Genomic DNA, 24,251 nt, shown 5'->3' on the forward strand with positions numbered 1-24,251 from the left:
TGACCTGGACTCTGCTAAGCTGCATCCTAAGTTGTGCCTTTTCCTGCCAAGAAATGGGCAAGATCCCTGTCCCCAGTGTTTGCATAAAATACACTTAATCTGAACACCAGTGAGAGCAAAAAGAACCCATGCAAACCTGAAAACAAATTGTGCAGGATCTGCTTTGCCTTGACCATTCAGTTATGCTGGGCTCCCTGCCAGTGCAGGGAAGTGGGCTGCATGGGCTGAGGAGGCTGTCCCAAGGCATTTCCACTGAAAGTTCACTGTAAGGACAGAATCATATTTTAGTGCACAGATACAAAACCTATCCCTGCTCCAGGGATTCCCCTCTAGTGCGAGTGGGAAAATGGAGACTGATGATCGCATTCCAGCAGGGCAGGTGAGAATTCATGTAAGCACAAGTGGTTTTAGGGGAGATCTAAAAGCTGGAGGAAGATCAATTTCCCATTGGCAAGTTGTGGAAAAAATCTGCTAGAATTTGCTGAATGCTTTACTGCTTTACTAACTTGGTAAGTTAAATATCAAGTAAGCCTTGGAAAAATGCATCTTTCCGTAGGTTGTGGAAGGACTGTGGCTGGGGGAGGGACTTCCTAGACATTTTCTTGATTATTTTACCAGCTGAAAAACCTCCTGAATCACTCCTGATTTCCTTGTTTCTGTTCATGAAGAGCAGAAAAGCTGTTACTTGTCATTGTTTGTGGAGTTTTCTTGATCGGGGTCCCTGTTGCTGCTAACAGAGTTACCTGTGTGGCTGCTGCTCTTCTGTGGGGTTTCTTGCCCCATGGAGGAGCCCCATGGGTTTCATCTCCTGTTGTGGGGCCTGGAGGCAGCAGCTGGAGAGTTGATGTGCTGGCAAAAGCACAGCAGCCCCAGAACCCCAGGCTGGCCTGGGATGTGGGGCTGGAGCATTTTCCTGATGTTCAGCCCACTGGTTTAAACAGATCTCACTGAGGGGAGTCCGGGGAATGAGGGCTAATCATAATAGTCCTTAGTTCATGACACATCTGGGCACATAATTAACAGTTATTGACAACAAATGACTACTTGCTTTAGCAAGAAAGCTGAGCTTCTTGGATTTCCTGTAGGATGTAACCACAGGAAATTAATTTGGCGCTTTCTGATGACATCATCTTGACCACAGAGCTTCCTCTGAACAAAAAGCTGTTTTTCTTGGCCTCCTTTGCAGACATTTTTATAATGCAAATGTTATAAAGTTGCAGTAGGGCTGATGTGAATTCCAGCAGAAGGGAATTTGGTGTGTGACTGTAATGAGGTAATTGTTTTACCCCTGACTGTACAGAGAATTGGCAGAAAAGGTAAAAAGTGCTCCTTTGTATGGGATACTGCTGTCTTTGGAGGGACTGTCAGGTTCTGAGGCTGCTGGAGCAAATGTTTGCTGTGTTGTGCTGCCCATAAATGGAGGAGGAGGTTGCAGAGGGTCTGTTTGGAGCATTCAGGTCTGTCCTCCCCCGTGCAGGTCTGGAGAAGGGGAGCTGTCAGCTGAGCAGGGAAGCATCTCAGCTGCTCACAGAGACTCAAGATTTTACATGTTTTTCCTCCTTGGCACAGGGAGTCTGTGCAGCTCCTGTTACAAACACAGGCTCTGTGTCCAGGCAGGCTGTTTGCTCCTTCAGTCAGTGTGGGGAGAAGTCAGAGCTGTTTTGCTGTACTTGTGTCTAGAGAGAGCATGGGGCAGCTGTCTCTGGGATTTGGCATAGCTGTAGTGTCTGTAAGAGGAAATTTGGGGGATTGAACACAAGTGTGGGTTTGGTCTGTGCGGGTGAGGGAGAAGACTGGTTCTTAGTGAGGTGCTATGAAGGGCACCATGAAACAGACACCTCAGGTAAGGAATGGGATGGATTTTTTTGACCAGCTTCAGCAGCTGGTCAGGAAATTCAAATGAGCTAGTTCTGTGGCTAGTCCTGTCCCTACTTCAGCCATGTCACTGGTGGCAGGGTGGGCATCACTCATTGTGTGCCCCATGGCAGCAGTACAAAGTGTACCCATCCCATCCTGAGTGAGGAGGGTGCTCACAGCCCATCTGAACTCACAGGGAACACATGGGCAGGGGGCTGCAGGACCCTGCTCAGGGCCTGTGTGCCCCTCAGGAGCTGATCTTTGTGCATCTCTTGGCACCAGCTCCAACTAAGGCCCGCACAATTTGTGCAGAGGTGGAAAATAAAACTTTCCTGGGCTGGTGGGAGCCCTGGTCTTGTCTTTTCCTTGCTCAGAGCCAGCTGCAGCCTGTTGGAGTTCACCCTCTCCTGTCCTGCAGGAAGGAATTGCTGCCTGTGCAGGGGTCATTGCCACTGAGCAGGAACAAGAAGGTCCATTCTGAGCAGACCTGGCTGCAGTGGAGTGAAATGTAGTCTTTTTTCCTTGCTGATTGATAAAGATGGATAAAGAGTCACAGCCCTGTCCTGGAGCAGCAGCAGCCTCTTGTTGTTGTGATGTTTTCCATGCTCTCTGTGTCTGAAATGTCAGCACTACTGTCCAGCAGTTCATGTGCCAAGGAAATCCCATTCTGCTAGCTTGGGCTGCTGCTCTTTTTTCCAGTCTCTGCTTAGTGCTCATGAAAGTGCTGGGAGTTGTACAAAGAAAGGTTCCCCAAAGCAGCAGCCAAGGTGCTGGAATGTGCCAGAGGAGGAGTGGCAGATGATGTTAGCAGGGAAGACTGCATCACATTATTTTAGCTTGTTGTCTTTTTCTTGTCACAAAAGCTGGCTCTGATGAGCAGCAGAAGCTTGCAGCCTGTTTCTCCTCAGAGTGGTCTAAGGGCTGCAGTTACACCAGCCCATGATGCAGGTGCTGAGTGTTATGTCTATGCTCTATTTCTGAATTAATTGCTTTGGTTTTAACAGCAGGCAGCCTAATCTCCTGGAAACCATCAGGTAACTCATGTAGGTAGGATGTGTTGATGCCACATCACAAACTGTGATTTAGACAAGGATTATGCAGCTGATGAGCTATGCCAGGATCAGAGGAAAGAATGGAATCAAAATGTAAATATGAAAGCTTTCAATGCCTGTAAGATTAGTCCCCTGTGTCTCTTTTCATTACTAGCTGCTCCTCAGGTGTCCAGAACTATCTTGTATTAGGAATTCTGTAAGGCCAGAGTGCCAGTGTAGAGCCAGTGATGTGTGATTTCTTGGGACAGGTTGTGGTGGCCCTTCTTGATGACCATTGTGAAGGCCCTGTGTTCCTTCCAGAGCATTTCATTTAGAGAAGTAACACTTGAGTTTTGGAGCTGTGGGTGGCTGACAAGCAGAAATAGATAGGAAGGGGAAAGCTGTGGAGCTCCTTCTTGGGTGCAGTGTCCAAACCCTGACAAAGGCTGTGCTTGAATCCTGCCATGCAGAGGCCATGGACACCACAGGAACTCTCAGTCTCATAGTTCCCTGCTCTCCTGGGCCCTCAGACGCCTTCGATTACAGCCCTGCTGTTCAGAAATAGCAGGGCAGCATGGCAGGATCACAAACCAACCATCATGAAATGAGTGCTCGTGCTGCCAGCAGGGAGCTCTTGGGGAGGATGCTGCTGCCAGAAAGCCACTGGGCGCTGGCAGCCCCTCTGTGTTGGCTGGCAGGCATGCTCTGAGCTGAGCTGAGCCTTTCCCTGGCCTGCAGCATCTCTGCACCATGCAGGAGCGAACACAAGGGTTGGGTGAGAAAGAGGATTGTCTGCAGCCCTGAATTCTCCTAGGGCTGGGATAAAGGTGCAGCTGAGCAGTTTCTGGTGTCCCTTTTCTCAGCAGTGTGGCTGAGGGAAGGGCAGAGAGCTGAGGACTGTTATAGGAGCCTCCTCAAGCCAGGTCTAATAAGCTCTCAGAGGTCTATAACACACCCAAGATAGCTCAGCTGCCCTTGGAGGCATAAAAATCAGCAGGATGGCCTCTGTTGCAGTGTTGGAAACAAAAAGGTTTAATAAAAGGCAAAATAATAAACAGAGAAAAACCGAGCTAGGTGCAGGAGGTCCTTGCTCCTGGTAAAACACCTCACAAAAGCAATTAGTTTCTTTGTTCACTTCTTTTTCTAGTAAATTGCTCAGGTGGGACTTTTTGGCTTCTGTCCAATTAGGTATCCTTAAGTTTGAGGTGAAGTCTCCTAGGCCTATCAGTGGGGTGGCTTTTTCACCTAATCAAGAAGAGAAACTTCTGGGCTTCTTTCCTTTTTGAAGGGACAAAGGATAGTTTTGTCGCTCTGGCAACAATGGGCACACTCCTACAGAGGACAGACTGATGGACTGTGTCAGTACTGTCTTGCCCCTGGGTTGACTCATGGTGACCAACAGCTTGCAGCAATCATTCCTGGCCTGGTTTTGAAGGGATTTCCCCCACCTCCCTCTGGAAGCAGCTGTTTGTAGAAGGAAAAGGTGCAGACCTGCTGGGGCTCAGTGCCCTCTTATTACTGATCCTTTGTATCAGGCTCTGGCTGCTGCCCTGGACATCTCCATGAGCGTCTGGGGCTCTGGGAATTCTCTGCAGCAGGTGGGTGTGCTCAGTAACTTGATGAGCCAGGTTTTGCTGTCTCAAGATGCTTTTTAAAATGATTGCAAATGTAAGGCAGAGTTCATGTTTGCAGCTTCAGCAGATTTTGTTCAGAAAGGCTGACTATTTGCAGGAAGTGGGGATGATGAAGATGATAATTAGAACTGGGTAGTTAAGTAGCACAGAAGAAAGATGTTTATAAAGCAGGCTTTGGTGGGTTTTCTGTGTCACCTTGCTCTGGCATATCTATGAGGGTTCTTGTGTGGCAGGGGAAATACCAGAATGCAGAAATTGCTGCTGGAAAGAGAAACCATGGGCTTGCAGCCCAGGAGATTGCAGAATCCAGCTGGGTGCTCTGCTTCCTGCTACAGAGGGCATTGCCATGGATGTACTTGGGACTGCTGGATGTACCTGGAACCATGGCTGGATGTACCTGGAGCTCGAGGGCATTGCCATGGAGCTGGATGTACCTGCAGCCATGACTGAGAGGGGTCACCAAGCACTGGCATCCCTGGAGGAGGAGTATTATTGAGTATGGTTACTGGGGCAGACATAATCCTTGGTTGGATTCTGTTGGGAATTTGAACATTCTGAACTGTCTGAACATACTTTGTGAGCATCTCACAAAGTAGTTATTTAGGTTTGCAGTTTTGGTCATTTTTCCCAGTCAGTCCCCTTCAAAGCAATGAAACTCAATATAAAGCTCCCACATTTGGTAAAGTGCAGCTCCTCGCTTCAGGCTGTGCAAATCAAAGATCAGATTTCACCCTCTTGTTTCCAGAAGGAGATGCAGAAGGAAAGATAGATCATTCCTTTCTAATGAAATCTGTAAATTCTGTAAAGCCAAGGTTTTCTGCCCTTTCCTGAGGGGAAGGGGAAATGCTTTCCAGGTGTCCCTCCAGCTCTGCTTTGTCTGTAAAGTCACTTCTTCAGTCAACAGCAGGGCTGTATGGTTCAGCCTTCTCCCTGAACTTGTATGAATTCTGGTTTGGGGCAACAGAATGGGGTTTTTTTTCCTGTTCTTCTGAGTTAAATCTCATAGAGGATATGCTCCTTACCAGCAGTCTTGGATGGAGTGTGGCGAATCCCATCCATTCATGAGCTGCAGCAGGAGGGAGCCCATGGCAGTGTCCCTGCCTGTGGGATGTGTGTGGCTCTCAGCCATGCAAAGAGGTGGTCTGGCCCTGGGGCTGCCACATTTTTCAGAAAGGAAAAATCTGAAAATCTTATGACCACAGTTGTTTTGTTATATTTGCAAACAATCTGGAAAATGAGGACAGGATATAAATACCTTACAAATGAGAACTGGAAAGAGTCTTCAGGCTAAAGCAGTTTGTCATGCCTGGAAACATAGACTAAGATGTCAGAGACAGGCTGTGATGAGGAAATGATTCCAGCCTCTCAGTGCAGACAGCAGTCTTGCTTTATTAGGGATCCAGGGCAGACTGCCTTGTACCCTGGAGGAAGGCTGAGTGCCAGCTGCTGGGAGAACACTTACCTTTGGAGTTAATTTGTAATTGTGGGTCCACTAGCGCTGCATTACAGCTCAGACTGATTCACCTGTGTGCTTCAAAGGATGAGTTCAGTGATGTGATTCAGCCTTAGTGCCTGACCTTGAGCATTTGGATTTATATCTGAGAGTATAAATTCTTTGCCTTTTTCTGTCTTTAGCAGATTTTTTAGAGTCAGCTTGACAGGATTCATACAGGTTTGTCTGGTTCAAAAGTGATAGGATTAAGCAGAAGGAAGAGAAATCTGACTGGTGCAGGAAATTTGGGAATGCACTAAAAGGCCATATGCTTTGTTTTGTTTGGACTTGTGACTCAAGAGGGAAATGTAATACTTCCTGAGGATCTCCTTTAAATGTCCCCATTTGACCTCCACAGCACATGGATTTTAGCTGAAGGAAATGCAGTCTTCTGGTTTTACTTTCACAGTGTCTGCAAAGCTCAGCACACTGCTGAGGCCTGGACCTGGCTGCAGGAAAAGAAATGAAGCAGAAAACTCATGCAAGAGCTGCAGCTGCAGCACTCTGGGTTTTCAGGAGATCCACTTCAGCCAGGGCTTTTCTCCTCTGTATTGAGTTTGCAGTGAGGGGATGTCCAGCTTGTGAGCAAGGGTAGCAAGGGTTGGCACAGGTCAGCATGCTGCTGTAGGAGTTGATATTTTCTTTGCCTGCTCTGAACTCGTTAGATCCAACTTTGTGACTTGCTGGCTTCTTCTTCCTGACTTTGACCAGGGTATGAGTCACTCCTCAGGGTCACCACCATGGAGAAGCTTGTGGTTTTAACTGAGGAATACTTACATCACCACTAAAAATGTCAAGTCAGCCTTCCTCCCTAAAGTGATTGCTCACAGGAGCCTTTCAGATTACGTCCAGAAAGCGACCAAATTTGGGCTACTTGGGGTAAAGATAGCTCAACCCCAGGTGATGGGTAGGCTTGATGATGAGATCTCCTTTGCAGTGTTCTTGGGCTGGTGTATTTTGGGTGATTGCTTTGCAGAGCCCACCCAGAAAGGCAGCCCACTCCCCCAGGTCCCTAGCCCCACATGGTGAGGGGTGTTGCACCAGTTCCCACAGTGAACAGCCTGGTCAGTACGAGTGACAGGCAGATTTACTCCTAAAAATTGGAATGAAATAGTTGTTGCTTCAGCTTTCCAGCAAAACCCTGCTAACTTGGTCAAAACTATTTGCAAAATTACTCTGTTAAGGATGTAGCTCAGGTTTACTTTTACAAGTGTTCTAGGCAGAACTAGACACATTGCTCCTAAATGATAAGGGAGGAGATGGAGTCAGTGGAATGGAGCAGCATTATTTTGATCTCCAAATGAGCAGCTGAAAGTCAGCATTATCCTTGAAGAGGAACAACTGTGAATGGTCTGGCAGTCAGGCCCCCAGTGCTGCTCAGCTTTGCCTGGATTCATGTACTTTGTGTGATGCTTTTGCCATGGAACAGGGAGAATGAGAAGTCCTCTGAAACATGAACAATCTCCTGAGCAAGTGAAAACAGAGAGGACTGGGAGCAGATTGTCAGCACAGTCCATGGCAGGCTCTGTTGTGAGCAGCAGCTCTGTGAATTTTACCCATTAATCAAATGGGAGCCAGGACCATCTCTTTATGCTGTGTATTTTGAGTCTTTCTATTGTGTCATTAATTCCTTGTTGTTCTCTTTCATTTGCTAGGTACAAAGCTCCTTTCAGGCTTTCAGATATTAGTGCTGCTGTTCCATGGCTTTGGCTTTTTTGGGGTTTGCTCTTTGTTAAAGACTGAGATTTTCTACAAATAAATAAGGATATTGATTGTCAGGGATATTGATTTCAGTATATTTTGCCCCCAAGAAATAATTGTCTAAAAGCAAATCCATTCCTTCTTTCTGTGTATGATCATGTATAAGAGGGGAGGATATTGCCTGCTGCTTCCTTTCTGATTTTCAAAAGAATGGCACACAAAGGAAGAAGCTAGATGTGGCACATCAGCCTCACCTTGAAGGGAGGAGAGAAGGACAAGTTTTAATTTTGATGGGGCACCTGCTTTGTTTGGATATGAGACTTGTCTTTGTGCATAAATCAGGTATTGTCCAAGCCAGGCTGAGGCATACCTGTGGATTCTGAGGAAATTATGAAGGGGCTTAATAGAAGTGGAGATAAAGTGCAATTTACAGCAAATTATCATTTTAGCAGGTCCTGGAAGTACCCCCATCACAGTGCTGACCTGTCTGTGTACACAGCAGTTCCTTGGTTCTTACCTGTAAAACAAACAGCTTGTGCAGAGAAGGAGCTGGGATCTGTCCCTGGTGTCAGTTATCCTGAGCCCTTCCTACCTGGAGCAGTTCCAGCAGTGTAGGGCACAGTGAGGTTTTACTGAGTGTGGTGACACCCACAGCACTCAGCCTGTGCTTTCAGAGCTCTGTGTGCGTGTCTGTTCTGGAACAATCTGCTCCCCTCAGTACCCTCAGAGCACTCTCAGTGAACCAGCACAGCTTTGCTTGCATTCAGGAGCAAGGGCATGCAGGTGAAGGGGTGGTGGGGGGCAGATGAGGAGGTGCACTGGCTTTCAGGAGTGCTGCTGCCTGCCCCCAGTACAGCTGGGATGGATGTGCATGGTAATCTGCTGCATACAGTTCCACTACATCTGTAGGATCAAGCTGCTGTTACTCTGTGCCCAGAGGGAGAAGGGAAGTTAAAAGAAGCAGCATGAAACAGGGATGCTCCATCTCTGATCAGTCTTAATTAATGTCTGTGTTCAGGGATTAAGGGTACCTTACAGTGAGATAGCAGGCAGAACATTTTCCATTACCTTGTCCATTTCAGGATGATTATAGTGTGTTCTTATTTAAGCAGGCTGTGCACTCAGGTGAAGGCTTTGTTTAAATGTAACATGATTGGGAAATGACCATTCTCCAGCAAGGGTGAAATACCTAAGGAATGCATCTCTGAATTGCTGGGTGCCATTCTGTGATGCACATCTGCTTAACATCAGACTCTACCTTCCTCAGCTGAAAAACCTGAGCTGGCTGTTTCTTCTGAGAGAAAGAGAGCACTTAGGAACCTTTTTTAAAACTCCCTTCTGTGCCTCAGCTCAATGGCAGAAGAATCTGCTTTCTATTAAAGTGATAAATTGCTTAATTGGAGGTGTAAGCAACCCCCACTGTAAAATTTGTCTTTGTCAGATACATAAAACATTGATTTTCTTTGTTTGCTGTTGCAAGCCCCCTGTGGTATGGAGCTGCAGTCTCACATCACCCTGCTACCAAGCAGAGGTGTGTGCTAGCAGAGATGGAGTCTGTTTGCCATGTGGCAGCTGTGTGCTCTCCCTGCAGTGAGGAGGGAACACCCCATCCCTCTTGGGGCTGAGCCACTTGGGCTTCCCAGTGGATCCTGTAATGTGGAGGATTTTATTAAATACACAGTCATGAATTTATCTTCTGGATAAATTCATATTACATATATTCCTAATCCCTTGAAGTGAGTCACTGGAGTCACCCAGCAGATGTTATCACCAAATTGTTCCTAAACACTGCTGTAAGGGCAAGCAGCCCTTACTGCCCCCAGAGCACATAGAGCACTGACGGGTATCTTGCTGGAGGATTGCTGCTGCACAATCAGCCCCAGCCTGGGGAAGCCAGGAGTGCCACAGGCTGTCCTCATGCTGACTCCCAGAGGATTGAGAAGGGCTGTTCTCAGGTCAGGTAACAGTGGAAGCTGGTGCAGAATAAAATGTGAGGGCCATTGGAATGGAGGACACATCAGAGGGTAGAGGTGGCCTTCCTGCCTTGTCTGTGTGTCTGGGTGAGCCACAAAAAAACAAAACAGCCCCAGCTTTGTAATCAAGTTGTGCTATTTTTCATCAGTTCTTCACCCTTTATTTTCTATTTCTCTTTTTGTCTCTTTCAGCTTTTCTTTTCTGCTTCACTAGTCCTCCTGCCACATCCTGGTTTAGATAATCCAGCCCTGGGCACTCAAGCATGTCAGCCAAGTGTTTTTGCATGCTCTGAGAATGGTTGCCAAGCTTGTACCCTTCATTCTAGGTCTTTAATGTGAGCCTGGGCATGCTCTTGGGCTAAGGGATTAGGAGCCCTAAGAATAAACATTTCCAGCCTCACAAATTTCAATTCCTATCATCTGCTTCCCATTCTAGGAGACATCCTAAAGATTTCTTCCCATGTGCGGGATGCGCAGTCCCTGCTTCTGTCAAGTTTCTCTTGTGCACACACAATCTGAGATCTGCTGCTTTCCATTTATGCCTCTTTTCCCCAGCCATAGCCCATTAACATCATCTGAGTCTCTGCCTGATGGCTCTTGGCCAGAGCTCATCTCTTCAGCGATCTGCACGCATGGATGTCCATTTTTTTTTTATTTTAGCAGCCCCAGGAGACACCAGATTTCACTGACTCCTTGTTTTCCAGAAAGACATTTCTATTCTCTTCCCAGCAATAACAGAATTTCTGTTGCTGGTGGTGGCCAGTCTTGCAGAATTTCTGAACTTCCAGGCTGGATCAGTTCTCACAGCATTGTACTGGGCTTTTCTTGGCCCAGGGGTTGCTGCTGCTTTATTCCACAGCAGTGGGCACGATGCTTCCTATCAGGATGAAGGGAGCTCTGATGCATCTTGAGGACTGTAATGGGCCCCACTTCAGTCTGGGCCTGTGGAAGATGGCTGCATGTATCTGGTTTTTTCCCTTTTCTTCCCTACTTAGTTTGCAAGTGACTCAACACTCTGTATATATTAAGCTTCATGAAGATTTGTGTAAAAATGGAGTCCAATTCAGAGCAATAATTTTTGTGTTGGTTTTGTAGCAGCCTCCAAACAGGCCCCCTCAAACTCTCTAAGAACTCTCCCTCACATTGTCAGCCAAGAATTTATGTCACTGTGCTGCTGAAGAGCCTGTCCAGGGCCAGACCACCCCAGTTCTGCAGCCAGTGTGACCAGCATGGAGCAGGACCCAGTCCCAGCTCTGCCTGTGGCCACACCAGCTGCTCTGCTCTGGCTGCACTGAGGAGGGGCTGGGGCCACTGCCAGGACTGCCCAAGAGCCATGAGAGGCAGCCCTTGGCCAGCTGCTGCCCTCACCCTGGCAGCTCCTTTTGGGAGGTTTGGAACTGGGTCACAGCTGGGTAGCAAGGAAATGCACACGCAGGAACTGCAGAGGAGTCGGGGTCAGCACGCTGGAGTGAGCAGCCTTGCTGAGGCAGCAGTGTGTGAGGAGCACATCCCTGCCCTTGGCTCCTTGCCCTGCTGACTGGTTGGGAGCTCTGGCTCTGCCAGGTGGAAGGCAGGTCTGCATCCTGGGAGATGCAGGGGGCAAAAGAATCTGATTCTCAGATAATTTCTCTTATTAAATACAGCTGTTTCTTGGTGGTAGGAACTTGGGTTTTCACAGCACTGTATTTAGGTAAGATGTACCTAAGGGACAGGGGCTCCAGCTACTGAAATGCTGTTGTCTTTGTCTTTGCTGCATTCCCAGGGTTGTGTGAGGTTCAGGACCCTGATGCTGCACAGTAAGAGCTGTGCTCTTTGGAGCATGGTGTGCTTGGTGAAGCAGAGGTATAGAAGAATGTTGGTAACTACAGCAGTCACTCTCTCTGTCTCCTCAGTAGTCTCTGCATCTTTTCAGTGCTGTTCTTCCCCTCTGCCAGGTACAAATACACACTGCACACATCAAAGAGGTAGTCCAACCCATGTCTTCCTGAGTCAACCCCATCTCTTCCTGCTACCTCCACAGAAGCTGCCCCAAGCAGTTTAGAGCTGCAGAGAGCAGATTTTCCAGTTGGTAGTCACATTCTTTCACCAGAATGGCCTCTCATGGTTTTGATTTCTAGGACTGAGCCATCTGACTCGTTGCCATGAATACTTGTACTTACATAGTCTCCCTTACCCCTGCAGGCAGCATCCTCAGCTCTGAGCAGCCTGGGCCATGTGTACACAGCCATCGGGGACTACCCCAACGCCCTGGCCAGCCACAAGCAGTGTGTGCTCCTTGCCAAGCAGTCCAAGGATGAGCTCTCTGAGGCACGGGAGCTGGGCAACATGGGAGCAGTGTACATTGCCATGGGGGACTTTGAAAACGCAGTGCAGTGCCACGAGCAGCACCTGAAGATCGCCAAGGAGCTGGGCAACAAGCGGGAGGAAGCTCGAGCCTACAGCAACCTGGGCAGTGCTTACCACTACCGCAGGAACTTCGACAAAGCCATGTCCTACCACAACTACGTGCTGGAGTTGGCCCAGGAGCTGGCTGAGAAGGCCATTGAGATGAGAGCTTATGCTGGCCTGGGCCATGCAGCTCGATGTATGCAAGACCTGGAGAGGGCTAAGCAGTACCATGAAGAACAGTTGAACATTGCTGAGAGCCTGCAGGACCGAGCTGCTGAAGGCAGAGCCTCCTCCAATCTAGGTAAGGTCCTGACATGGAGCAGAATTTGTCATGGGATGCTGAGACTATCAGAGCTGCTGCTAGGATGGCCAAGATCTGCTGTGTGCTGTCTTCTTAGTCACCCCAGTTTCACCAGGCTGCCTTAATGAATTAAACAGGCCCTTGGCAGATTGTGTGCTGCTGTACTGTATTCCGTGTACAATTATTAAATTCCTTAGAAAAACACTAGAAAGCACAAACTCACAGCAAAAGGGAAATGAAAAGATAAAATGCATTTGAGGAGCTCTTCAGGAGTTAGGAATAAATGTAATTCTTGCACTAATGCAAGAAGTGATGTGGCTTGTTACCCAGCCATTTCTTTAGGGGCTTGTCAGCAGGATCTGTCGATATACTGCTGCCTTGTAAGCTGAGAGACGTGGATCAAATCTTAACTAAGTTTGTTTTCCAAATATACTCATTGAAATACTAGGGTGTAGGAGTCTTGCATTCTCCTAAGGAGCAGCATTGGCATGCTGCTGGCAGGCTGGGAGAGACTGAGTTCCATTCAAGTGAAGCCTGTTTCTCCTGCTGCCTCACAGCACCAGATGTGGGAATTACCAAGGATGCATTTCCATCTCTGCCATGGCTGTGGCAGTTGTGCTGCCAGTGTTCCAGCTGTTATTTGGGATGTGTTCTCAGTTGGCTGGGAGCAGCAAAGCAGGGCTGGTGCTGGGATATCAAAATAAGTGTTTGTTGGCAGCCTCTGAATCTCAGCCCTTGCAGGCTGCCCCACGCTGTAAATCAGCTCCTGTTTCTGCTTGGCAGTTGGCACTTGGTTCATTTGTAGATGCTAATTGTACTCTGATGTTATCAACAGCAGGTAATTGAAAAGAGCTTGATGAATTACTTAATTTCTCTTAGTAGCTGAATCTTCAGGAGCTGAATGAAGAAGATAAGGGGAACTGCAGAAAACAAAACAATCACAGCTTTTTAATTAGTGTTGCAAATCTCCTCCTTTACACAAATTGAGGCGGATCCGTGGGGCAAAATAGGTTTGTGATGCAAAAATGCTTGTGGGCAGCTTAGCATGAGAGAGCAGTGAGCATGAGCAAGGTTTCTGTTAATGTGACAGCACCCAGCAGGCAGGAGGGCTGGGAGAGGAGGCCTTGCATGAGCAGCAAAGCACAAACCGCATTCCTCATCTCTTTTCCAGTGTGGGACCTTGTCTTGGGGACCCTGTGGCTGCAGTCCTGGGGAGAGCCAGAGATGTGAGAGATGGACTGCTGCAGCAGAGAATGTTTCTCAGTGTTGGATTTTAGCCTAAATATAACTTTGAGTTGGTATGCTGACTCAGCCACTCCACACTTTGTGTTAGAATAGTTCTCTGAGCGCGGGGTCTCACGTTTCAGCTGTTATTTGGCTGTATTTTTTGTCTTCTCTGTCAGAGTTAAGTTATACTGGAGAAAGGGAACATGCAGTTCTTGTTGAGACACTCTATTATTGTCGTTTCAAATGCATCCAGTACCAATCAAAAAGTCAAGTTTTAATTGTCTCTTTCATCTAATCCACATGCAAAACAAAACCTCATCAAAATAACCCTGCTGACAGGCAAAAAAATGTATCTAAATGTGTGTTTCTAGGCCAGAATGTCAGAGTTGGCCTCTCTGCTGAAGCAACAGAGATTTTCTGTTGCATTTCCCTAATGCAGATGGAAAGCACCCTTAAGTGTGTGATCCAGTGTTAAGCAGGGCAGACATGGAGTGTAACAGAGCCCAGCTGCTGCAGTGTTCTGCAGGGAGATACTCTGCACTCTGGGATGAGGTGAGCAGGAGGTGATGGACTGAGGATGAAGCACAAGCTATCAACCTTTCACAAGATGTGGAGTTTAACCAGAAGTCTCAGGTTCTCAACCTTTGCAAAGCTTTGCAAAGCATCTGGTATTTCCAAACACTCGGGCTCCATGTGGAGACCAGGCTTTCCAGGCTCTGCAGTTTTAAGGGTTCCCACTATGATGAAGAGAAGACAGTTCACATTATTAATAGAACATAATTTAAAGTCTCTCGGTGCTGCCTCTTTCCAGCTCCAAGAGAACTTCTGTACCTCTTTTCATGTGCTCATCATGTTGCCCAAAGATGCCAGATATTTTCTCTTGAGGCTTCTGGAATTAATGTCAAAAAACATTTGCAGGGCCTCCTTCAGTGGCTCCCAAACCTCCAGGCTTGTTCACAGGTGTTTGCAAAGTAGCCACAGGCATTATTAGCACAGAGTTTAATTGAAGTGTAGGTGGTATCATCAGCAGAATCAGAGCTCCCATTCCCATGCCTCATAACAAATACAAGATGATTCAACTGAAGTTGAAAAGCATCTGCAAGTGCTGTCTCACTGAATGTGTTGAGTCTGAGCTCTGGAGCTACCAGGTATCACTTCTGGAAATAAACAGTGATTTTATAGGGCTGTGTCTGGTTGTTGTGGTGAATGGGTGCTTTTGTATAACATGAAACCTAAACCTTCCCTGGGCTTTCCCTGTTAGAAGCAAGGAGGCAGAAGGGCTGAACAAAGGGCAGGAAAGGGTCTGGGCTGCAGGCAGCCCTGGTGTGCAGGGTGCTGCAGAGGTTTAGTACAGGGCCCTGTGTTTGTTGAGCTGGTTTCTGTTGTTTTCCAGGAATCATTCACCAGATGAAAGGTGACTACGACACGGCGCTGCGGCTGCACAAGACACACCTGTCCATAGCGCAGGAGCTGAGCGATTACGCGGCCCAGGGCCGGGCCTACGGCAACATGGGCAACGCCTACAACGCCCTGGGCATGTACGACCAGGCCGTCAAGTACCACCGGCAGGAGCTGCAGATCTCCATGGAAGTCAACGACCGAGCTTCTCAGGCATCCACACACGGCAACCTGGCAGTTGCTTATCAGGCACTGGGAGCCCATGACCGTGCTCTGCAGCACTACCAGAATCATCTCAACATCGCCCGGGAGCTGCGGGACATCCAGAGCGAGGCACGAGCCCTCAGCAATTTGGGCAACTTCCACTGCACACGAGGAGAGTTTGTGCAGGCAGCCCCGTACTATGAGCAGTACCTGCGCCTGTCCCCAGAGCTGCAGGACATGGAAGGAGAGGGGAAGGTTTGCCACAACCTTGGCTATGCCCATTATTGCCTCGGGAACTATGAGGAAGCTGTTAAGTACTACGAGCAGGATCTTGCCTTAGCCAAGGATCTTCATGACAAGCTGAGCCAAGCCAAAGCCTATTGCAACCTGGGCTTGGCCTTCAAAGCCTTGATGGACTTCAACAAAGCCGAGGAGTGTCAAAAGTACCTGCTGTCCCTGGCACAGTCTCTGAACAATTCCCAGGCCAAATTCCGAGCTCTGGGGAACTTGGGGGATATTTTTGTCTGTAAAAAAGATGTACATGGTGCAATAAAATTTTATGAGCAACAGTTGAGCTTAGCCCATCACGTTAAAGACAGGAGACTGGAAGCCAATGCCTATGCAGCCCTGGGCTCTGCATACAGGATGGTGCAGAAATGTGACAAGGCTTTGGGTTACCACACGCAGGAGCTGGAGGTGTACCAGGAGCTGGGGGATATGTCAGGTGAATGCAGAGCACATGGTCACCTTGCTGCAGTGTACATGTCACTTGGAAAGTACACCATGGCCTTCAAGTGCTATGAAGAGCAGCTGGAGCTGGGGCAGAAGTTGAAGGACCCCAGCATTGAAGCCCAGGTCTACGGTAACATGGGCATTACCAAGATGAACATGAATGTCATGGAGGAAGCCATTGGCTACTTTGAGCAGCAGCTGGCCATGCTGCAGCAGCTCAGTGGGAATGAATCTGTACTGGATCGGGGCCGAGCCTATGGGAACCTGGGAGATTGTTACGAGGCTCTGGGAGATTTTGAGGAAGCTATAAAGTATTATGAACAGTACCTGTCTGTGGCTCAAAGCTTGAACCGTATGCAAGACCAGGCAAAGGCCTACCGAGGCTTGGGCAGTGGGCACAGGTAAGGAGCCGCACATGTGTTCTGGTGTCAGTGAAGTACAAGTGCAGTCAGTGCAGTGTGGTACTGATGGGGTGTGTTTGAGGGCCTCACACACAGAGTGATGTGACTCAGGAGTGAGTTAGAGTCCTGTGGATGCTGAGGACTCTGCTGACAGCTCAAATTGTGAAGCTGATGACACTGCCCAGAGAGGAGGAGGAGGAGGTTGATTCAAAAGTGCTGGGGATGTCTACTGGGGGAAAGCCCCTGGCCTCGAGGGGAAATGGCAAAACACCTTCTCTCAAGGAAATACTGGCAAAATAAACCCTGCTGTTTTCTTCCCTTGTAGGGCCATGGGAAGTTTACAGCAGGCTCTGGTGTGCTTTGAGAAGAGGCTTGTAGTGGCACACGAGCTGGGGGAGGCATTTAACAAAGCCCAGGCTTACGGGGAGCTGGGGAGCCTGCACAGCCAGCTGGGCAACTACGAGCAAGCCATCTCGTGCCTGGAGAGGCAGCTGAACATCGCCCGGGAGATGAAGGACCGAGCCCTGGAGAGCGACGCCGCCTGCGGCCTGGGCGGGGTGTACCAGCAGATGGGCGAGTACGAGACAGCCCTGCAGTACCACCAGCTGGACCTGCAGATCGCCGAGGAGACCAAGAACCCCGCGGGGCAGGGCCGTGCCTACGGCAACCTGGGCCTTACCTACGAGTCCCTGGGCACCTACGAGAGGGCTGTGGTGTATCAGGAGCAGCACCTCAGCATCGCGGCGCAGATGAACGACCTCGTGGCCAAAACTGTGTCCTACAGCAGCCTGGGGAGGACTCATCATGCTTTACAGAACTACTCTCAGGCTGTGATGTACCTGCAGGAAGGTAAGAGGATGAGTTGCATAACAGAGCATGTAGGGTCAGAAGGGTGGAAGGGAGACCTGAAGACAGGGAGAGGTGAGGTACTGTAAACATGGCTCAGAAAGGATGTGTTTGACCGTGGCCTTTGATCACTTCTGGAAATAAACACAAGTGCAGAAGCTCTTGCAGACATCCACAGCTACTGCTGAGCATCTGTGAATAGCTGTCTATGGAGCTGTTATGGCCAGTGTGCCATCTCACAAGTTGGAGCCTTGGTGTCCTCTGGACAAAGCATGATCTGTGCCTTCCTCAGGGCATCTTAGGTGCCTCAGAGCATGAATCTAGACTGTAGCTAGCAGAGTCTCTCTGTAAAGCTCATTTGTGCCTGAAGGTGTAAACCTCCTCTATAAATGGCATTGCATACCAGGATCTGGCTCTGGGAAAATCACAGAGGATTATGATGAATCTCTCCGATCCTGAGAGGTCTGTTAGGAGAGATTTATGCCTTGCTCTTCTAACATGTTCACCTAAGAGTGAGACAAGTGGATGAGTTCCCCCAAAGTCTGAATGAAAACAAGTGCTATTGATAGAGAGGTGAGAGAAATTCAGCCTGAGGTGTCCAGGAGCTGTTTGCCACTGCTGAGTGCTGGGTCAGTGCTGGCCTGGGAGCTGTGCTGCTGCAACGGGGTGCAGCATGCAGGCAGCAGTTATCAGACTGTGGGCTCTGATGCAGCAGATGTGCAATGTAGCTGGAGTGTATGAAGCTGGAGGCCGAAGGATGTATTACATCAGTTAGTTTGGTTTTCATGAAACTGACCTTGGCACGATTCCAGTATGCTGTTGGAAGGGGAGAAATGAAACACAGCTCCTTCTCCTGGTGTGCTGCAGGAATTCCTGCATAGCCTGGGAATGCTAGCTGCTGCTGAGCTGCGTGGTGACAGCCAGGGCCCTGCTCCCCAGGCTGGGGGAAACCCGAGGTGCCTCAGAGGAGGTGTCCCTGTTGTCAGCAGGGGCCACCAAGGCAGAGGTTTGGAGTGTGTGGAAGCGGGGACGGCGCAGAAAGTGCTGCTGGAAGTGAAGTGAGCTCCAGGTCGTTCAGGCCAGCCTCTGCCCTCTGCTCAGCACATAAACCATGCAGAGCCTCCCAGAGGGCTGGGGAGAGCTGATGGGAAACAAGCCAGGAATGTGGCAAGAGGTGTCTTTTCTGGCAGTGTTTGACAGCTCAGTGTGATTCTATTTGTCTGTGTGGCTTTTAGGGTTTAAAAGTTGAACTTTCTGATAGGGGCTTACTGAGTGTGCCTTAACCTCACTTAGGGAGGGCTCAGTCCCTGGAAGTGTCTGTCACCTCTCATGCTGGTGCTGATGTGAGGGCCGGCAGCAGCTGCCTACCACTGGTTCTGCCCCACTGGTCATCCTGGTGCTGTCCCTGCCCTGCTCACCACCCCACCACTGGTGCTGCCCCACTGGTCATCCTGGTGCTGTCCCTGCCCTGCTCACCACCCTACCACTGGTGCTGCCTCACTTTCTGTCCCAGTGCTGGCAGCTCCACAGCTGTCTCTGCCTGCCCTGGGACCCCCTGGCACTCTCTCACTCTGACTCCTTTCCAGGACTGAGGCTGGCAGAGCAGCTGGGTCGCAGAGAAGATGAAGCCAAAATCCGTCACGGCCTCGGCCTCTCCCTCTGGGCAAGTGGGAACCTGGAGGAGTCCCAGCACCAGGTATGCCATGGCCTGCCCCGTGTGCTTCCTGTTCTCTGGGAAGAAAATGTCTGGTGTGTCCCAGGGAGGCTGTGAGGCCGAGCTCCCCATCCTGAGGGGATGGCTGCTGGCCCTGGCAGTGCTGTGCTGTCCATGAGGAGGTGACTATGGCTGTTTTCCCTCCCAGCTGTACCGTGCCTCCGCGCTGTTTGAAACCATCCGCCACGAGGTGCAGCTCAGCACTGATTACAAGCTGTCCCTCTTTGACCTGCAGACATCCTCCTATCAGGCCCTGCAGCGAGTTCTTGTCAGCCTGGGTAAGAGATGCCTTCAGGTGCTGAGGCTGAGCTCCGGACTCATGCCAGGAGTTCAGCTGGATTTGTGGGGTGGCAGTTCCTGACGTGTCCTTTGCTCCACAGCTGTCCAATACAACACAGCATTTCTGTTCAGCACAGCAAGATGGGTTTCTCTCTTTGAGTATGGGGAACCTTTGGTTTCTCTTCTTTGCTTCCTCCATTGATTTGTCTTTCTGTGGCTTGTTGTGTTATTGCCTGCAGCAAATATATTCTGTGAGACTGTGTTCCAGTGCAGAGACTGCTCTTTTGGGAAATAAGTGGCACTGCTTCCCCAGGTTGGGATTGGGGTAGCAATTGTCCCTGTTCCATGAACGTGGCACTGCAGACCACACTCGTGTCAGGTGTGAGAGATGGCTTTGTCTTTTCAGGTCACCATGATGAGGCACTGGCAGTAGCAGAGAGAGGACGAACAAGAGCTTTTGCTGACCTGCTTGTGGAACGTCAGACTGGGCAGCAGGACTCAGATCCCTACTCTCCTGTGACCCTTGACCAGGTCCTGGAGACTGTGAATGGCCAGAGGGGACTTGTTCTCTACTACTCACTGGCTGCAGGTTATCTGTACAGCTGGCTGCTGGCTCCTGGGGCAGGTGAGCTCCTTTTTGGACACAAGAGCCTGGGAACAGGGACAATAGGAATGAATTTGGGACCAAAGTGAATGTAGGAGGGAATAATTTCCATCTAGTACCTTAAAGCTGAATAGACTAAAAGCTACGGCATAGCCACAGCAGTAATGACTCAGAAGTGCTTATTCAGGACTTTGATGTTCACCTGGAGATGGAAATGTTTAATATTTTCATTTTTCAACCTCCAATCTGTCTATATTTCCCACAGGGCAGAACAGAAGAGTAATGAAATTCCAAGTATGTTGGCTCTATGAGAATCTTCTCTGCATAAGAGTCCCTACTTTAATTATAGTTCTGTGCTTTATTCTTCCAAAAGCTTTTGAGGTTTATTCACTGAAGTGAATTGCAGAAAACAGAAGGGCATCCCCACTTCCTGATATGCCATTGAACTGCCTGATCCTCACATGAATGTGGAAACACTTATCACAGAGGAGCAAGGAGGATTAATTTGAAGAGGATTGCTTTTTGCAGACAGCTGTTATTCATTATCTAATAAAGTGATGACTGTAAATTTTAACAAGTTCTTTCTGGATATAATTTAATAATTGCAGCCCTTCATCATGACAAAGCTGGAGAGATAAAAAGCACTATTTAGACTGCATGAAAAATGCTTCAGAAAGGGAAGGAAGCACTCACACATGCCTGATTTAGATGGGATGTCAGTGGTTGGAAGAAACACTTTTTGGGAGCATTTTGCAATGTCTGAGTGTAAGATGGGATTGTCCAGCTCTGCATCCAGTCACTAATTGGCTCTTCAGGGCTGTAGTTTCCACAATAAAATGCCAATAATTCTATAGTATCACTATCAGGCTGAGCTTATTAAAATTACATAGATCAATTGTAGGATTTGCCACTGAGCATTATAATCAATGTCCTCCTTGCCCAAAGTGAGTCTTGGAGAAAAGCAGTGTTTGAGTCCATGGTTTGTGGCTGCCTCTTTGAAGGTTCTGTCAGGTGATGGGAAGGGTACAGGCTGTGGTGTTTTGCTCAAGAAACTTTGTTGGGAGCCCTTCAGTAGTGACTCTGGTGCAGTCATGGTGACCTGTTCTTGTTCACTGACAGAGGGAGCAGCTTCAGTGGCAGCCCAGGGTCCTCATTGTCCCACTGATGTGGAACCCTCAGGACCTCTTGGCTGTTGCTGTGTTTGCTGCTGTGACTGCAGAAGGAGTTGCTTTATTCTTTGTTCCTCTGCTCTTCTCTGACTGTGTGTAATAATTGATGCTGCTAAGGCACCCAGAGCAGCCTTTTACTGTTGATCACAGGCTGCAGAATTAATTGTCTCAGGAAGAATAGACCAGTCTGAAAGCAGGAAGGTTTTATCTGCAGTTGCAGTGGAATTCTCAGCAAAACAGGAACTGGCCTTTATCTGGTTTACCCATTGTGAAATGCTATCTTTTAATAATTCACTGTGCTTTAATCCATCTTCTTTCCTTTTATAGAGTGAAATCACTGTGTGTGATGTGAGGAGATTCTGCTGTAGTAACAACACTCTTGTTCAGCCTTGTGTGTTCAGTTAATTTTCTCAGAGGCTATTAATAGGTATTTTTTATGTGCATCAATTGAAATGTGAATTACTCTAGTAGGGGCTTGTATGGAAGATCTGGTTTATAATTTATATGAGTGCTGCAATAGCAAAGGCATTCTGAGCATCTCGTAAAAGCTCTCCTCTGCCTTTGTGCCTTTGAGCCATTATCTGCAAAGTACAAACCCAGATTTTAAAAACAAGGCTGGAAATGCTGGAGAAGTTCAGTGGAGACCTGGCATAGAACACTTTGCCCCAGATTTGCTGGAAATGCCAAATGCTTGGGGCTGTGCCATCTTCTTAGACAGCTGCTGGCAGCACTGTTGTAGCCCTGCAGAAATAACTCCTGATTCTGGTGCCTTGCAGGAATTCTGAAATTCCATGAGTATTATCTGGGTGACAGCCTGACAGAAAATGCTGGGGACTTCCATGAAGCCAACAGTGTGGCCCTGCAGACACTGACAAACTCAGCACTGGAACAGCACATCTCCAGCGTGAGGGAGGCTCTGGGGGTGGATTCCTACTACACCAGGTGAGTTGGGGCCAGGGAGTCTTAACATCCTGCTCTCCCACCTGAATTTATATTTTTTGGGATGAGCTAATTGGCTGAGAAGTCTGAGAGCTGAGAGTCAGAGAAGGGGCAAATTTTCAGTGCAGCAACAACAAAAAAAGGCTTTGTTTTTGTAACCATGATTATTTTCCTGCTAAACAACTCCATGCACATGCAAATAAGATCCAAACCCACAGGCTGTGTGGTGAGTCTGTAGACTGGATGAGGAGGCAGGTGCCATGTCTGACTGCATATGCCAGATTTCATCCTGCTTAGTTTCCAGTGTAATTAATTCTCTTTCAACGATTTGCTTTGAAAAACTGCAAATACCATAGAAATTTTAACCACCCCCCCCAATGTGGCTTGTGGCTATAGCTGAGTGAATAATTTAGAACCCACATGTTGATTGTTGAGTCTTACCCTACAGACATGCAGATACACAACATCCATAGCTGAAATCTGCAGTTGGGCCTCATGCAGCAGTTTTGCAGATGCAGTTTTTAGTTTCCTTAACTGTTTGTCACCACAGAGTCTCCTCCTGGCAAAGGCAGTCCTTCAGTCTTCAGGTTCTGCGATGAGTTTTTAATGTGCTGGGATGTCAGCTTCTTCCTCACCTTGTGGTAGTGGTAGGGGTATGTTTTTGGTTAAGGATTCTGGGTTTAATGCTTGTCTCCAAGATCCTTGGACCAGTGTGGTACAATGATAGGCAGACGTTCTTTCCCCGTGTCAAAATCACGTGCAGGGAATCGAGCAAACAAATCTTGGCTGTTCCATGTGGGTGAGCATCACTTGCTACTTTGAAACCTCTTCCCTGTGTGGTTCGAGTGCTTCCCCTCAGCCCTGCTGATTCCAGAGCCCCCCAGCAGAAGCTGCCAGCCTCAGTCCCAGCCCCAGGCTCTGCCCAGCAGCAGGGTGTGAATCTGCACAGCACATGTGAAGGAGCTTGACTGCCCAGTCCTGGCTTGCTGGAGTGCTCTGGGGTTCAGGTTGAAGAGTTTGTGTGTCCACACTGCTGTGGGCAGGGCCAGAGGTAGTGCTGAGTCTCCAGAGCATGGCTTCACACTTTGTGGAGGGGAAGGGATGCACAGGATGTTCAGTTCCACACTGCAGCCTTCAGGTTCTGCTAGAAAGGCTTCTTTTCAGCTGGTCTAATTAATCCTCAAAGTAATTCTTGCAAAAAAAAAAAAAAAAAAGAAGTGTAAGGGATTTTAAAATCTGCTTGAACTTGTGTCAGAACAGACTCCACTCTCTTTAGGGGGAGCATGTGACCTGCTCTCTTGGGTTCATGAACTCAAGATTTTTGCCTCTTTAAGGAGCTGTGAGTATTACTCCAAACTGTGCCAAGACTCAGAGCTGAACATGCCTCAACTGGAGGAAAAATGTGCAGGGAGAAGCTGTTGACAACATTTTCTTCTTCCTTTTTTCCCCTTATGTTGTTTTTTTTTTTTAATCCCCCGTCTGTGGTTCAGCTGTCCCCATTTCAATGTTCATGAAGTGATTGGCTTTTGTCAGGGCTTACCAGGCTGTAAATCATATTGACCAGGAAATTCACTCTCAAGAGATCCATGATCCGTACAGCAGCAGAGATACAGCTCTGGTTGCCTGCACAAGTACAGGTTGTGTGTTCATTTAATTCCTGTGCTCTTTATTGGGAAACATGCCCTTGAGGAGAGGCTTCAAGCTGTCAGGAACCCAAAAAAGAAGCAGAAATGGGATGCAAGGAGGCTTCATCAGGTAGCATCCTTATCTTAAGTGAACAAATTCCAAGGTTTGTGATGTGCCATTGTTGTGGTTTAGGAATGGTACTCCCCAGTTTGGTTCTCCCACTGAGGCTCTCCAAATCCCAGTACTGCTTGCTTGCTTCCTCCCCCTCTCTCCCTCCTGGTGGCTGGAGAAGAGAATTGGAGGCACAAAAGGTGAAGATCGTGGGTTGAGATAAGAACAATTTATTGGAAATAAACAATGAGACAAGGAAACAAACAGTAACAGCAACAACATTAACAAAAAAAGTGTACAAAATAGAGAGAAAGATTCACAAGCAAAATGCTCACTGAGCCCAACCCAGCCCACCATGAGCACCCCAACTGCACTGAGAAAATTTAGATATTAATGTCAGGAGACTGGGAATTCAGAATTGTTGGGCTGTTTCTCTATATTGCTGCTGCACTTGTGGCATTGATAGAGTAAATCTTTGTGTGCTTTCCTTCTTTGTGTAACAGGAGTGGCAGCACAGCTCCCTCTGCTATGTGAAGGAAGTATGTGGAGCTTGAAGTTAGCTGTGGAGATTTGGAAAGGATGTGCTCACACGTGTTCTTAGGCAGATAAGGGTTGAGCTGGTGT

General features: G+C 48.3%; 1 protein-coding gene across 1 annotated transcript in view; it reads left to right on the top strand.

Annotated features, from left to right (window-relative positions):
- TTC28 (tetratricopeptide repeat domain 28) overlaps nt 1–24,251 on the top strand; it is a 108,224-nt gene that overhangs the window by 64,275 nt on the left and 19,698 nt on the right. The window contains 7 exon segments of the mRNA XM_030958563.1: nt 11,870–12,377; nt 14,998–16,339; nt 16,665–17,188; nt 18,772–18,881; nt 19,048–19,177; nt 19,585–19,803; nt 21,728–21,893. Of these exon segments, the coding sequence (XP_030814423.1) occupies nt 11,870–12,377; nt 14,998–16,339; nt 16,665–17,188; nt 18,772–18,881; nt 19,048–19,177; nt 19,585–19,803; nt 21,728–21,893 (2,999 nt within the window).

This window comes from Camarhynchus parvulus, chromosome 15 (genome assembly GCF_901933205.1).
Source record: "Camarhynchus parvulus chromosome 15, STF_HiC, whole genome shotgun sequence".
NCBI classification, from domain to species: Eukaryota; Metazoa; Chordata; class Aves; order Passeriformes; family Thraupidae; genus Camarhynchus; species Camarhynchus parvulus.